Source organism: Oryzias latipes, chromosome 3 (genome assembly GCF_053564925.1).
Source record: "Oryzias latipes strain Hd-rR chromosome 3, Olatipes_Hd-rR_3.1".
In the NCBI taxonomy this organism is placed as follows: Eukaryota; Metazoa; Chordata; class Actinopteri; order Beloniformes; family Adrianichthyidae; genus Oryzias; species Oryzias latipes.
This window is the reverse complement of record NC_136239.1, coordinates 17,113,070-17,127,790: the sequence shown is the minus strand read 5'-3', so window position 1 is coordinate 17,127,790 and position 14,721 is coordinate 17,113,070. Positions and strand designations below refer to the sequence as shown.

The following is a 14,721-nucleotide window of genomic DNA, read 5'->3' as shown; positions in this document are numbered from 1 at the left end:
GATAACAATATACGAAAATACGAAGTTTAACCCCCAAAAAAGTATAAAACAAGAGTCTGTATGTTTGATTTGGACTTTTACAATGACCTAGAATGCCTCATGACGGCATTGACTAACTTTCACCTTTGACCTTTAAAGTCACATGCTTGGGGATTTTCCTTACATCAGACTCAAACTTATGGAGTTATCAAAACTGTTTGTGCTATATTTTTGTCTCAAATAACAAAACACAGAAATGAAACTGTGTTATTCACAAAACTGTATTTGATTTTCCCTGAAATAATAAATGTTTTGCAGTCATTTGGTGTGCTTGTGACATCTGAGCAACATGAGTCCATTCTATTTTTGTCCCAGCTTCTGGTTGAGACTTTTGGAGACTTTGCTTGTCAGACACTCGGCTGCCTATTTAAAAAGAGACTGAATCAGTCAGTTATTCTGGTAATTTTAGTATAATCTTATTTACTATTTTTTAGACCAGCAGGACCTACAAAGTGTGTTTAAAATGAAGTTCTTGTGTTTTTTGTTCTGCACTTTCTTGTTATAGATGTATAAATTGTGGATCTGTGCACTGGTGCAGATTTAAATCGAATGGACCCGAGTGAAGTCTGAAGATGGAGGCTGGATGGGATTGAAGCCAGGCACAAGGACATTTAGCTGAAACTCTACAAAAATGGAGACACATAAAGGAGTTTCAGATCGAGGAGGAAGGACCTTCCAGAGATTTTCTGTCGACACCAATGAGTCCCTTCATTTTGAACCCTGTGAGGACAGCTCTCCGTCTCCCACCGGAATAGAGCATGATGAAGATAATGTGTTCATTAAAGACGAAAATGAGGTAAAAATCCCTAGAATGAGTGTGTTTGTACATTTATTGTATTTAAAGCAGCATGAAAGAATAATTACATTTATTTAAAAAAAATGAAAGCAGTGCACAATTCCACATTTGTTTGTTAGCTAACCAAATAAAAGCCCTGGCAGCAAAAGACTGACTCATAAGTCATGTTACTGGTTTGAACATAAAACAGAAAAAGCTGGAGGCATGACTTGCATTTGCTTTTAGAGTGAAATGACCTCAATCAGGAACCGATTGCAAGGCAAGGTTGCTGAGATGGAGAACTTTGCTGGACACCTGGAGGAGATCTTTCTTACTGTTGAGGTACGATGACAGTCAGGTCTGCTTAAAAAATTAATAAATAAATGTAGTTTAAAAATGTTTCTTCTCCCCACCATTCATGGGGGCTTGTCATTACTTTTGCTACTCAACCTTTGATTTATACATTTATTGTTACGTAAGTGTGTACGTCTACCCTTCTGTGCTTCCTACTCACACACTTGGGGTATGACCCATCATTATTCGTATCTCTGGGCTGGTACATGCAGGAGAACTTTGGCCGTCAAGAGCAGCACTTGGAGCAGCACCACAATGACGTGCTGCAGACGCTGTCCCAGCGCCACAATGAGAGGGCTGCAGGCCTGGTGGAGGAGAAGAAGAGTAAGATGGAGGCTCTGTACAGTCAGCTGCTCTCCTGCGGTCAAGCACTGGATGCCTCCAAGGAGCTCATTGAGACAGCCCAGGAGATCTACCGCACGCCAGACAAGAGGGTGTTCCTGAAGGTACCTGTGTTTTAGTTGTTTCATTTTAATTTTCTAAAGTAGATGTTCAAAGTTGTGTTCGTCTTTAGACACACAATGCCTATTTTTGCTTTTAGGAAAACACACAGTCATTCCATATGCACAAACCACTCATTTAGAATTTTCAATTTAAATCCTGTCCTTTTGTTTCATATATTTTGACAGACAGTTATGCCCATCATTAAAAGGTAACGTGGATGATGCTCAGTGAGTATGCATGGTGTGACGTGGATTCAAAGGGATTTTTGTGTTATTAAACCACACTCTTAGAATTGGGATTGTAGTTTTATACATTGCCTGTGTGTGTTTTGCAGAATTGAGATGTTTGCTAAGGAGAAGGTTGATCTCACATTGTCCACAAAGCTTGACTTTGAAACACCCCAAGCTGATCTGTCTGATGTGAAAACCATGATGGACTCCGTCAATGCCGTCCCAGGTCTGTTATGACCACTTCACCCATTCACTCACTGGCCACATTAGGTACACCTTGCTATTATCAAGTTGGACAGGAGGGGCACCCGGTGTGGTCTTCTGCTGCTGTAGCCCATCTGCCTCAAGGTTGGACGTGTTGTGCGTTCAGAGATGTTCTTCTGTACACCTCAGTTGTAACCAGAGGTTATTTGAGTTACTGTTGTCTTTCTATCAGCTGAAACCAGTCTGGCCATTCTCCTCTGACCTCTGACATCAAGAAGGCACTTCCGCCCACAGAACTGCATCTATCTGGATATTTCTTCTTTTTCAGACCATTCTCTATAAACCCTAGAGATGGTTGTGGGTGAAAATCCAGGTAGATCAGCAGCCCGTCTGGTACCAACAACCATGCCACGTTCAAAGTCACTTCAATCACATTTCTTCTCCATTGTGATGCTCGGTTTGAACTGCAGCAGATCATCTTGACCATTTCTACATGTCTCAATGCACCAAGTTTCTACCATGTGATTGGATGATTAGAAATGTGTGTAGAGGACCAGCTGGACAGGTGTGCTTAATAAAATGGCCAGTGAGTGTATACACACATGTGCATCTATCAAAAAAATGTGCGGAACTCTGGTTTCCATACAAGAACTAAAAAAGATTGTTGGTCCGACTTGAGTTTATCTTTTAGGGCATTACACGAACAACATGTTAATGTTAGTATTTTTTACACATAAAAACAGCTCCATCTGCTCCGGTAATCAACCCCCAGATGTCCAACTCAGCCACGCAGACGTCTTTGCGTGTTTGCTGGAGTTTATTCTCTGACGACACGGTGGAGTACTATGACCTTTACTACAGACCCGTGCTGGAGGACACGCTAGCAGACGGCTTCTGCCAACCACATGGTACCAGGTGGTTAAAGATCTAATGACCCTGGAGACAAGCTGGAGACTAAATGTGTGTTTTTCTATAGTAAGCACAGTAAAAGTGAAGGAGACTCACTGCACGGTGACAGATCTGCTCCCTAACGCTCAGTATGAGCTCTGGGTAACAGCGACCAACACCACAGGCATCAGCCCAGCCAGTGAGAAGGCTTTATACATGACAGGTAATAAATGTCACACTCCTGCAGCTGCATCCAGGCTGATAAATGTGGCAACAGAGAAAATAATGCACTTGACTGGATTTTTTTCTGGGCTACAGTAGAAATAATATAGTCTTCATGTTCTCTCCAAAGTGCCTTCGCCTCCAGTGATCAAACAGAGGGAGTGCACGAGCTGTCCGGACGCCGCCCTGATCCGATGGGAGTCAGGGAACACCAATCCTGTAGACTCCTATACCGTGGAGCTCAGTGAGATGGATACAGACGGCACACAAAGTAGCATCACTGAGTAAGAATGTTGTTGATAACTCATCTGCAGTTGACATATTATGTATAAAATAGCTGCAGGACACAGAGAGCTTTAAACATGGAGGTTTTACCTTTTTTTTGTGCTCAGCTTGCTCAGGCTTCAGTTAGTGCTCGTCTGAGATTTTTCAAGCCCCACTGTCGTACAGCTGCTGGATCAAGGCGCACTCTGTCCTAGAAAATCTATTCTTAGATTCCGTTGTTGCAGTGCTGTTTGCCTCACTTGGAAGACGGTCCTAACACGTGAGGAGGGTTTTCATTTTTCAGTCACTTGAGGGAACAGCCAAACCTTTTCCATTTTTTCATAAAGCTCTCTAATTCAAGCTTGAAGGGTTTTTTGACTTCACATCTGCAGAATTTGTTTGAATGCAGACATGTGCAGAAATGAAAGCTCTTCCAAAATCTGGAAATCAGCTTACATCAGTTAGCAGATATGAACAAAACAAAAGATTTTCATCCATTCAGAAGCCTTTTCTCTTAGATCCATTGTTGCAGTGCCGACCTGTCAGTGTCTGATCCAGTTGCTGTCAGGACGGCGCTACCTGATCTCTGTAAGAGCGGTCAACATCGGAGGGCCCAGTGACAAGAGTGACGCAGTTTACATCTCCACATCAGGTGAAAGGTTTATTTGACGCGGTGCAGTCGTTCCTGCTGAAACCATCAGCTCCTGGTTGACACAATAATACAACTGATAAAAGTAATAATAAAAAGATTTTTTTTTAAAAAACAACAACATTAAAACCAAAATTTGCCCTCACTGACTTCTTTATAAGGTGCATAGGGTTTTTCCTGCACTCTTCTCTTTAATAGTTTAGTTGTACTTACTGGTAATGATTTTATCGTTACAATTTTGTTTTTTGTTCTAATGTCCTTTCAATGTGAAAAACTGTACTTAAATATAAGGATCTTGTGTATAAATTTTGTGATGCAAAGAAAGAAACTCTCTCTTGCCCACATGCTAAATCTAATTTTAGCTGCTGGTTTTCTACCTTTCTCCAATTATATTTAGGATTCAGTCTTTAAGCCATTCTGGAAAACAAAGTGAATATGCTGGATATAAGGCATTTTAGTAAAACTATCATCTTTTCTCATCTCTCTTATAAACAAATAAGAGCGTTTTCCTTTTTTTTTTTAAAGAAAACTCAAATTTAACTAAATAGGTCACAGTTTAAGGTGTGCAAGTTTCTTAGTTTTGGAACACTTTGCCATGTATGCATGTATGAAATCCTGATAAATGAACTACTTCTAAAGACATGGTGTTTTTTGATAGTGTCTATTTTTGTTCAGATATGTGCAGCATGAGTGTTTTGCTTTGCTCTTGACTAAATCTTAACACGTGGGAAGGAAACGTGTCACAGATCCTAACTTTTCACTATTTTTTACCGAGTTCTGTGCTCTAACCTTTGATGCCACAGGGGTTGTTTTCCATATTTGAGTGCCTCTACGTCTTGCCCTGGAACTACAGTTAAAACTGATTTCTACACTTACAGAAATGTTCATTTTAATGGTACTGTCCATTAAAGGAAAATTTTAAAACCATCTAAATGGGTTTTACTTGGTAAATTGCATCTAAAACAGCTGCTGCATTGAACGGATTTAGTTTTGCAGGTGGACTAAAGTGACTAAGCACAAAACAGACAGCTTGAAAAAAAAATAGTACTTTTACTCCCCCAGGTTCCTCGTCGTTTTTTTTTTACATCTACTTAATACTTGCATTTTTAGTTATTTATATTTCTATTAATTAAAAAAAATGCAAAATTTAGGATTTTTCAATGTAAATTAGAATAAATCTGTGGAAGCATTCACATTTTAGCCAAAGTTTACATGATTTACAGAAATTTTTCAAAAAAATAAAAGCATAAGAAAACCAGTATGGTTTGTGTAAAGATAGTTACTTCCTGTATGTTATTGTCCATTACCTGTACAGGTACGTTCTTTTACTTTCTGGAGGAAACCGCCCATCCTTGCTTGTCCATCTCTGAAGATGGCTTCACTATATTTTATGGAGATGAAGAGCTGCCAATAAGTGCCATGGCCTTGGATGACAGCGCATTTACCAGGTGCAGTAAACAACCAACACAGGACTCTAAAAGTGAGCCATCTGTTCACAGCAATGATTTGACTTTGCATTCAGGTGCGTAGCCATCCTGGGAGATCTGATTCCGGTGCGAGCGAGGCATTATTGGGAAGTTGAAGTGGATGAGGGGACAGAGTTTCGCATCGGAGTTGCATACGAGGACACGGAGAGAAACTCCTACCTCGGGGTGAACGGGTCCTCCTGGTGTATGAGACACATTCTGAGCTCATCCAGGTAAGATTGATCCATTACTTCTTGAAGTCTCTGCACTCATTTTAGGATGAGTATTTCTGGGATGGTTTCATTAGTTTTCATAAACCAAACATGTGCTTAGCGATGCTCCAGATTTAGAAAACAAAGCGTGGACGTCTGTTAAGTTAGTATATTTTGACACAGCTCCCATCAGTTTCTGATTTAGTGCGGTTTGATGTCCCTTAACTGTTTATCTAAAGACAATGGGTTTGAAAAGCCTCGGCTCCAATTTTATGCCCGATTTCGGGTGTTGTGCAAGTTGTACACGCTTCCAACTTTCAACAATAAACCTGAAACAACATGCTGATCCTGTCAAGAGCAGTAAAAATAAAAATAGGCAAAGACTGAGCAAAAAACAACTGCATGAAGTTTTTAATCCTCAGCCCACTCACTACTGAGAACAGGTCCACAGGGGAAGTCTTTCCTGGTAGAGTCTGCCAAAACACAATTTAAAGGAATATTTAGATCAGCGGGTTTTGAAAATGTCACACATGGCTCCATATTTTAGCATTTTTAGCATCTGAGAAGCAGATGATAAAACAAAACTGTACACCGATCCTCTTTTTATTCCAGGCACAAATATGAGTTTCTGCACAACGGCTGGAGTCCAGATTTGAGGATCACGGTGCATCCGGTCCGAATCGGAGTGGCACTGGACTACGACAGAGGAACTCTGTCCTTCTTCAATGTGAATCTGGAGCAGCACCTGCACACCTTCCAGTGTCACTTCAGGAATTTGGTACAGCCCTGTTTCAGCCTCGACAACCCAGGATCTCTCACCGTCCACAACGGCATTGAGGCTCCCGAGTACACATTTATTTAATGCATCAATTCCAATGACAGTTGATGTTTGGGACTCAGCTAAATAAATATCAATTTTAACGCCTCCAAGTTTGGAATATATTTATAGAAATATTTACAGATCTCTAGCATGAAAGACAACATGGGTTTGTTACTGATTTTATTAAAGTATTCCATGGGAACAGCCATACACCATTTTCCAATATAAGAAAAGGCTTCACTGAATTTTACAATATGTAATTTAACCTTCTGTAACTGAAGCAGGCCAAAAAAAAGAAAAAGAAAGAAAAGAAAAAAGCTGGGAATCTAAATATTGCTTTCAGCATAACGATGAGTTAGGAAAATGATAGATATTTACCACAAGAAAAAACAAAAACAATATACAGCTTGTTTTCAGGCTATAAATGAAAAAGTCCACCCTGCATGCTGCCAAACAGAGAGTAGCCACTCATCAGGTGCTATAGTTCTGTGGAACTATTTCATTTAAGGCTTCACGTTTTTGTAGTTGTTCCAACAAATTAGCCATGTCTCACGGAGAGTCAGAGTGAAAGTATGCGAGTATTTCTTCATGCCAATCTATATTACAATGTGGAAACGCTGCAGTTTTTAGGAGTAAAGTTATTTAAAATACCACTTTACTTCAAAATGCCTAAATGGCAAATAACCACAAAGGAAGGAGCTGTTTTCATTTAAGTCTACAAATACTGACTTTTAGGCAGTTGGGAGTGTATTATTTACATTATCTATACACATAGGTATCTATTAAAACACCCTCTGTAAATCCAAGGGGCTGGTAGAAAAGTTGGTTAAATCAAATACTTCATTTATCTAAACACATACTTGGACTCTTTGCTGTGGAAACATGGATATTCATTGTCCAAATAACATGTATGGTTAAAAAAAATTAGTAGACTTTTCCTTTTATGGGGGTTTTTGAATCACATCGATATAAATGTAGACTTAGGTGTGGTTTATCTCAGGACAGTGGGTATGGGGCGGGCAGAGGTTATGAGTTTTCGGCCTTACTGCAGCGTGTCCTTTCCTCCTCATCGTCAGAAGAATCTCCTCCATAGGGTACAAGCCCCGAAGAATCTTCCTTCAACTTACTCTTCTTCACGCACACCTCTTCTTGAGCACCTGTGTGGGGAATCATAAAAATGGAGACACAGAGAAAAAGAGAGGGGGGGGGGCACAAGAGAGAGAGAAAAAAAAAGAGGAAACCCATTGAGGAGCCCCCGCAAAAGCGGTGATTTGATCCAGAGCCGGGGGGGGGGAGGAGAAGATATCAAATGAAACGGCAGCAGAGCACACATCCAATACAGGCGCGTCCACGGCACATGTTGAGAGAGAAAATAAGGGAAAGACAAAGAAACATATACAAGAAGAGCATGTTAGTGAGTTCAGCCATCTGAGACGTTCACACAGGTCTCCACTCCCCCACTCCTCCATGGGGAGAGATGCTACTCATGCTACAGACAAGTCCACAGAAGCAACGTCTCGACAGCTCAGGGGTCTCACAATACGTGGAAAAGAGAGAAACGCACCCAGTGATGCGGAGCTGGTGGGCAAACTGGCCGCGTCCTCCTGTGCAGCATCTCTAGGCCTCTTCCGTGGACCGCCAACAGGAGCCAGAAAGGAGGGAGGTGGTGGGGGCATCAAAATCCTGACAAAACAACAACGTAAGCAAAGCAAGATTGCTGTGGAAGTGATGTGAAAGCAACTGAAGATGCACCTATCATCTTTAACTTTCTCCTCTGCACTTGGTACAGGAAGGGTGGACTCCAGGTGAGCAGGACCCTCTGGGGAGCAGCTGCTGGGCTAAAAAACAAGTCAAATGATTTCTAAAGAGAACAGATTTCTCTCCATAAAGAGCCTATTTATCAATCAATGTTTAATCAAAGGGCATTTTTCATATGCAGAAGGGTTTAAATGCTCACAAGTGTTTGGTGGTTTGAAACGTTGTTGTTCTTGTTTGATCAGATGATGTCTTACCTTTCAATCAATTTCAACTCAGACTAACAGCTAAATTTCTTGAGTTTTTTTTCTCCAAACCATAGAATTTTGTTTAACCCCATTACACCTAAATTTACTTCTAATTATGAAAAACAAAATAGTAGATGCTAATATCAGTTACATTTTAACCGGAAGTGATTTGGTACATATTTGCTTTAATCTGCGAGTAGATTGACTACTTGCAACAAAAACTGAATGTCATTTCAACTCCACAGAACCATAGCAAATGATGAGAACATTTCATATTAAAACTAGAAACAAAGGTTTATCAAAAGAACTAGAAGTGTATCATCTGTTGAGTTCAGTTATTTCAAAATTCCCAACAGCACAACTGTAAGACATTGTTTAACTAGTCTTACAAAAGTATAACGGCAAGACACAAAAGTAGATATTTAATGCAAACGTCTCTCTCGGCAGCAGTTGTGTAATTCAGTGTTTTAGGCGTGGCAGTGATGCCTGAAGCCTCTCTGTTCCAAGTCACATGAAGTTAACTTTGTTAATTGCATGTACGGGTCTTCATCTCCAGCTAACCTGTTCATCCTTAGCCCCCTCCTGGGAATGTTGTTTGGTACTTCCTGAGTCAGGGGGGGTGGTTAGAGATCCTTCAGGTTCCACAGTCTCACTGCTACCCGGAGCCTTAGGTAGAGCACAACCAACACATGCACTCTGATGCTACCCCAGGATTTTTGGAAATGAAAAGATTCCATATGCAGGTTTGTCGTCTCGTGTGTGTGTGTGTGTGTACTGCCAACGTAACATTGCAGTGACTGGGAAACAGTTCGGAGAAGCTGGCAGTTAAAAGTGTATTTGGATTTTTAGGAGGCTGGTGTCATATTCTCATTTATGTTTTTTAAATGGCGGCTCTCGTGGTCCGACCTACCTGGACAAGAAAGGGGTGTGGTTTCCGAGGGCACACTGGATACTGAACCATTGCCTGAGAAGATGGAGGGGTTGTCGACAAGTTAGATTGACTGGGGGGACCATTTGCATTACTCCAGTAACCACTGGCTCCTGGATACGCTGCGTAGCCGCCAGCATAACCATTTGCCGGGTAGTTATACCAGGAGGACTGGTTAGGGTAATTGCTATTGGGAGGAAATCCATGTGCTGCGTATGCTGAAATGACAGTATAGAAGGCCGAGTTAAAACCGCGTATTCTAAAGACAAAGAACAGGGGTTGTGTCGTAATTCCCTCACTACGCTATAGAGTGCGTTTTCCATTTAGTCGGTTGTCTGAATCTACAATTCCAATATCCAGCGCCCTAGAAATTTCCCAGAAGTCTCTGCGAGAAAACTAGCATTTGCTCACTAGATTAGTAAAAATAGAGCATAATGAATTGCGATAAAAAAAGAGAAAACTTTTAAATGTATTCCCAGTACCGACCAAAAGTTTGGAAACACCTTCCCATTCATTTGAATGAGAACTTTTGGTCTGTACTGTACTGTATATGAATCATTTAATAATCAGAAAACAATAGGATTTTAATAAATAGTCTGTACAATTTTCATATCTATTTGGTTTTTACGTCAGCAGATGGGTGATGCCCTGTTTTAACGCCTTTTCAGGGTTAGGGAGTAGTGAGGGAATTCAGACAAAGACATGGCGTTTCTGGCTTCTATGACCGACTACTTTAACTTATTGTTGAGCCACTAAAAAAAGCCTGGGGAAGATAATTATTACAAAGACGTCTCAAATGTGGTCACCCTTTTTTCTGGTTTCTTAACAGAGTACTCACTCTGAGGCGTGCTTGCGGTGGCGTACGCTGACATCACTCTGGCATGTTCAGCTCTCACCTGTGAATTAAGAACACAAGACGTCACCGACCCTGATAAATAACAAAAGCAGAATTGATTGTTTTTAGGATGAAGATTGTGGGTAGGTGCAGAGCACTTAAGACCTCTGGATCTCTGGAGGTCGAGTGGTTCACACTACCCTGTTTGCTTTAGGAGGTGGGTATCGATGAAAACTAAGCGCTTTAGTAGTTTCACCTTCTTATACCTCCCAGACTGAATGTCTTTCATGTTCAAAGGTATTTCTACTTACGGTTTCTAGTAAACTTTCTGTGAGTTTCTTTGCAGATTCCAATCCAGCTGCATTTGGATGGCTGTAACACACACACACACACACACACACATACATACATATAAGTACACACAAACAGAGCTCTGTTGTCACTGCAGGTAGAGGCAGACTGAACAGAACTTAGAAAACAAGAAAGGCTTCCATGCATAAAGAATTATACTTTACGTCATCTCATTAACTACAAGCATACCTGATATAGACATAGAGAGGCTCAAAAGACTCGCGTTTTGAAGCTTGTTCTATGTAACCGGACCCTTTTCCCCTGAGGAAGACTCGAGCGCCCGTCTCTGTCTGGATGTGACTCAGGTATGAGCCAGCTGGACCCTCAACCTTCTCCTTTATGTTGAATGAAGCCAATGTTTGGTCCAGACCCACGAAAATCTTTGTGTGCACAAAACTCTAAAGACAAATAAAATACTTAAGGACTCGATCAGCTCCTACAGATGATACTTTACAATTAGACGTTAAAACCAAAGTCTGCAGAGGTAGATATGTTTGTAAGCAGATGCAGTTATCCAATATTTCTCCACTGGAGATCAGGGATGCTCTCTCTGCTGATTTATCTTGGAGGTGGGTATCAGTGAAGGCAACATAGTCTTCATTTGCCACACTTTCTTTACCTCCATTAGTAAAATTGTACCCAATTAAAAACAATAAATGCTACTACAATCTTCACTTCAATGTGACAATCCTGTAAACATACTTTTAACCAAACTCATATCTCTGCCTAGCCCAAGTACAATAGAATCATTTTGACAGCTTAAATAATCTACTAAGGGGAACACGAGTAAGTGATCTGATAAACAGCATTACAAAGAACTGGATATATAAAGATAATCTAAATCTTTCATAACCGTTTCACCGGGTTTGAATTGAAGTGTCTGCCTACCCCCGTGTGAGGAGCTGCAGGCCGATGTCCCTGGCTTGGAACTGCGTTCGTGTTGGGCATGCGTGGCACAGGAGGAGGAATAACCGGTCGAGGAGGCTGAGGGTAGAGTGTGAGAGGTGGGATTACAGGAACTTGCCCTCCTGATGCTGCAGAGGCTCTTGCCACATCCTCAGAGATGATCTCTTTTATGCGAGCTACAGCCTCTAGTGTTGGGGGAAGTTGGACAATTGTTAAGCATCAAGGTAATCCGTTGTGTCAAACGCTTGAAAAAAAAAGCGACCCGTGTTTTATTGAGAACAATGCAAAGCCATTTTAAGAAGGAAGATGTATTCAAAAGACAACAAAGGTTCAACTTACTATTGACCTGCTCTTGAGTTTTTCCCAGGACATGCAGATATAAGGGTCTTTGTCTACAAAACAGCAAAGGGGGATTATTAGAGACAATATTTACTTTTGACAGTCACCCTAAGCAATCCCTTCAGATTTATGAAATGGTCCAGAACAAATACTGCTACTTAGTGAAGCAACAAAAAGCTTCAAGACAAGAAACTGCTTGTTTTACTAAGACACTTTAAAATAAAGAAATCTGCAGAAGAGAACATTTGCATGGTTTACTTTTCTGAAAACCTGGACTGCTGAATAGTTTGGAATAGATTTTTTTTTTTTTACAATTTTCTGGCTTTAAAGTTATTTGATATGAAAATATATAAACTTCACAAACTTTGAAACTAAAAGTAACTACAGATGCTTAATTCCAAATGTTTTAAAAGTATCCTGTGACTTTGAACCAGATAGCAATTTTGACTCGTTAGAGAAAATATTATATTCTGATTATTTTACTAATATGATCCTAAATGCAACTTCTTTTTATTTGTGCATTCTAATGAAATCTTTAAATTGATGTGTAATCATTTCATTTAAATAAATGCATTGATAATTGTTGCCCTCTGATTCCTATAAAAATCAAATTGATAAGTAAACTCCCTGCTATAGTTCAAGACGGTTAAGATTTAAAACAGTTATAGTAAGAGCATAAAAAAGCATCATACTATATGGTCTTGAATCTGTCCATTTCCACATTTCAACAAAGCAGGGAGACGTTTTATCACGTACCCGCCCATGTTTCCCCTTTCAGCCTCAGTCATGTAATGACCTTTGGTTGACACTACAGCTCCACTAAACAGTCGGATCTGCAAGAGAAACAATAGGGAACACAGAACAGCATTGAGATTTTTTCAATATGTGCTTTTTGGGATTTGCCATAACCACCATAGTCATCTTTAAAAGTGTAATATGTCAATTCTTCCATGACAATACTCATTTGAAGCTCACCTCTTCTTGTGTTTTGCCTTTGGTAAGAAGCTCCCTACAATTTAAAGGAACGTCATTTATATCAACCTCTGTGACCACCATTTCTTCTGTTGTGGTCGGGACAGGAAGACTTGGAGGTGTCTAGGCAACAACAACAAAAAAGTTGCAAAAAATTAGCCATAATTAATAAAAGAAGAGAAGAGTTATTTCCCTGCATTATTTTAAACCACAGACCTTTGTCAGTAATGGTGGAGGTGTCAAGAGTTTTCCCTTTGCCATCAACATGGCGTTTATTTTAGCAGCCATCGCAGCAGCCATCACTACTCCTCCCTGTGGTGTGGACTCCTGTGTGTGTGGGAGGTGGGAGACGGGGTTTGAACCAGCAGTGCTGATGACTCCCGACAAGGACGCAGGCAGTGCTGGATTGCCAGTACTCTTCTGCTGCTGTAACCCCATGTTTTGTTTGGGCTGGGCTGGCCGATCCCAACGGCTGGTTAAACAGCTGAAACACAATAAATGCCAACATCCGCTTAATAAATAAATAGCATTTCTTTCACAAAAATATCCAGCCTATGTAAAATGTAATCATGTAATAAATGTCTCAAGTTAAAATTTCAAGTTAAAGTTCAAAACTTGATCTGTCAGAAGTAGTTCAATTTCATTAAAGTTTGTTAAAAAAATCTTAAATTAAAGATCTTAAAAGCTTGTAATTTTAGAGGTAAAATATGCTAAAATGACATATTTTAGTACACATTTAAAGTACACTACAAACAAATATGCTGGACAATTAAATTAGTTTAACAGTCTTATAAAAGAATAACCAGTATAAAATAGAAAAAATGAAATTGAATGGTTTTTTATTCATAGTTTTACTATGTGGCATTCATTTTAATTTTCTTAAAATAAAACTCATAAAGAAACAATGAAAAACACAAACAGGAGTCTGCAAATTAAAAGTAATACATTTTAAAACTTTAAGTAGTTTACTTGTTTAGTATCGATTATTTCCGATTATATATGTATATATTTAATTTTTCTGTAGAGTTCAACCATATATTTTTTTAATTAGTTTATTCGAAATTATTAATGGCACGTGACGTTTCCTAATGATCTTGCATCACTCCAACTTCGACGGATGCTTTTTTTCTCTTGAATATAATATATACAACTGAAATACTTGTAATAATTAAAATCAGTAATTTCCACTAAATAAAAAGTTGAGGTAAATAGATAAAGGTGTGTTCTTTTCACACCGAAACTAACAACCAAGTCATTTTTTTTATTTATGCCAACCGCCATAGAATGCTAGCGTAGGTGGTAACGTTGTGGCTAACTATTGTATGAAATTCGGACCCTGTTGTTTGCTTTACCTTCAACTATCTAAAAACGTTTCACTTTAACTTAAAAAATATTTAAAATAATTAACTATTAGACAAGAGTTAAAGACCTGAATAGAAAAGAATGCTACTTTTATACCAAAAAGGACATTTAATATGGACAGGCCAGGATGCTAACTATTTACGCGCTAGTAACAGAAGACTGGCAAAAGCCCACTAACTTAGCTTAGCTTATCTTAGCTTAGCTTAGCTTAGCTTAGCTTAGAACACTGTGGCGTTAGCTTGATAAAGATTACAAGAATCCCTTTGTTTTAAGAGACAATAAAACAACAAAATACTCACGGTGTTTGTCCCGTCATTCCTGAAGACATATCAGGATTTCACCAAATGAACGATGGAAAATGCTAACAGTGCGTTAACATCGAACGACAGCAGCCATCGGTCCGCACCTCTATCACGACTGTCGTAAAAGTTGATAAGGCGGAAGCCGACGGCTTTCGT

General features: G+C 39.7%; 2 protein-coding genes across 4 annotated transcripts; one reads left to right on the top strand and one right to left on the bottom strand.

The window, feature by feature from the left end:
• The first annotated feature begins 297 nt into the window (after positions 1-297).
• Positions 298-6,677, top strand: fsd2 (fibronectin type III and SPRY domain containing 2). Of its 3 annotated transcripts, none has more exons than XM_011488602.3 (13): positions 298-438; positions 545-835; positions 1,061-1,156; positions 1,381-1,614; positions 1,798-1,820; positions 1,947-2,068; positions 2,790-2,954; positions 3,023-3,157; positions 3,287-3,440; positions 3,939-4,072; positions 5,385-5,517; positions 5,592-5,768; positions 6,360-6,677. In XM_011488602.3, exons 2-13 carry the CDS (start codon positions 671-673, stop codon positions 6,607-6,609), a joined length of 1,788 nt encoding a protein of 595 aa, XP_011486904.1. In that variant the 5' UTR covers positions 298-438; positions 545-670; the 3' UTR covers positions 6,610-6,677. The 3 variants fall into 3 exon arrangements, with proteins under 3 accessions (XP_011486904.1, XP_011486915.1, XP_020568303.1); XM_011488613.4 differs by having other exon boundaries at positions 322-438; positions 578-835; XM_020712644.3 differs by having other exon boundaries at positions 394-491; positions 578-835.
• A 56-nt stretch (positions 6,678-6,733) lies between these two features.
• Positions 6,734-14,721, bottom strand: LOC101173374 (KH homology domain-containing protein 4). The gene is made up of 14 exons (XM_011488621.4): positions 14,563-14,721; positions 13,118-13,385; positions 12,905-13,024; positions 12,686-12,762; positions 11,930-11,982; positions 11,573-11,775; positions 10,874-11,082; positions 10,645-10,705; positions 10,337-10,394; positions 9,481-9,716; positions 9,132-9,236; positions 8,320-8,405; positions 8,132-8,250; positions 6,734-7,724 (listed from the first exon to the last, which is right to left on the bottom strand). Exons 1-14 carry the CDS (start codon positions 14,589-14,591, stop codon positions 7,594-7,596), a joined length of 1,755 nt encoding a protein of 584 aa, XP_011486923.3. The 5' UTR covers positions 14,592-14,721; the 3' UTR covers positions 6,734-7,593.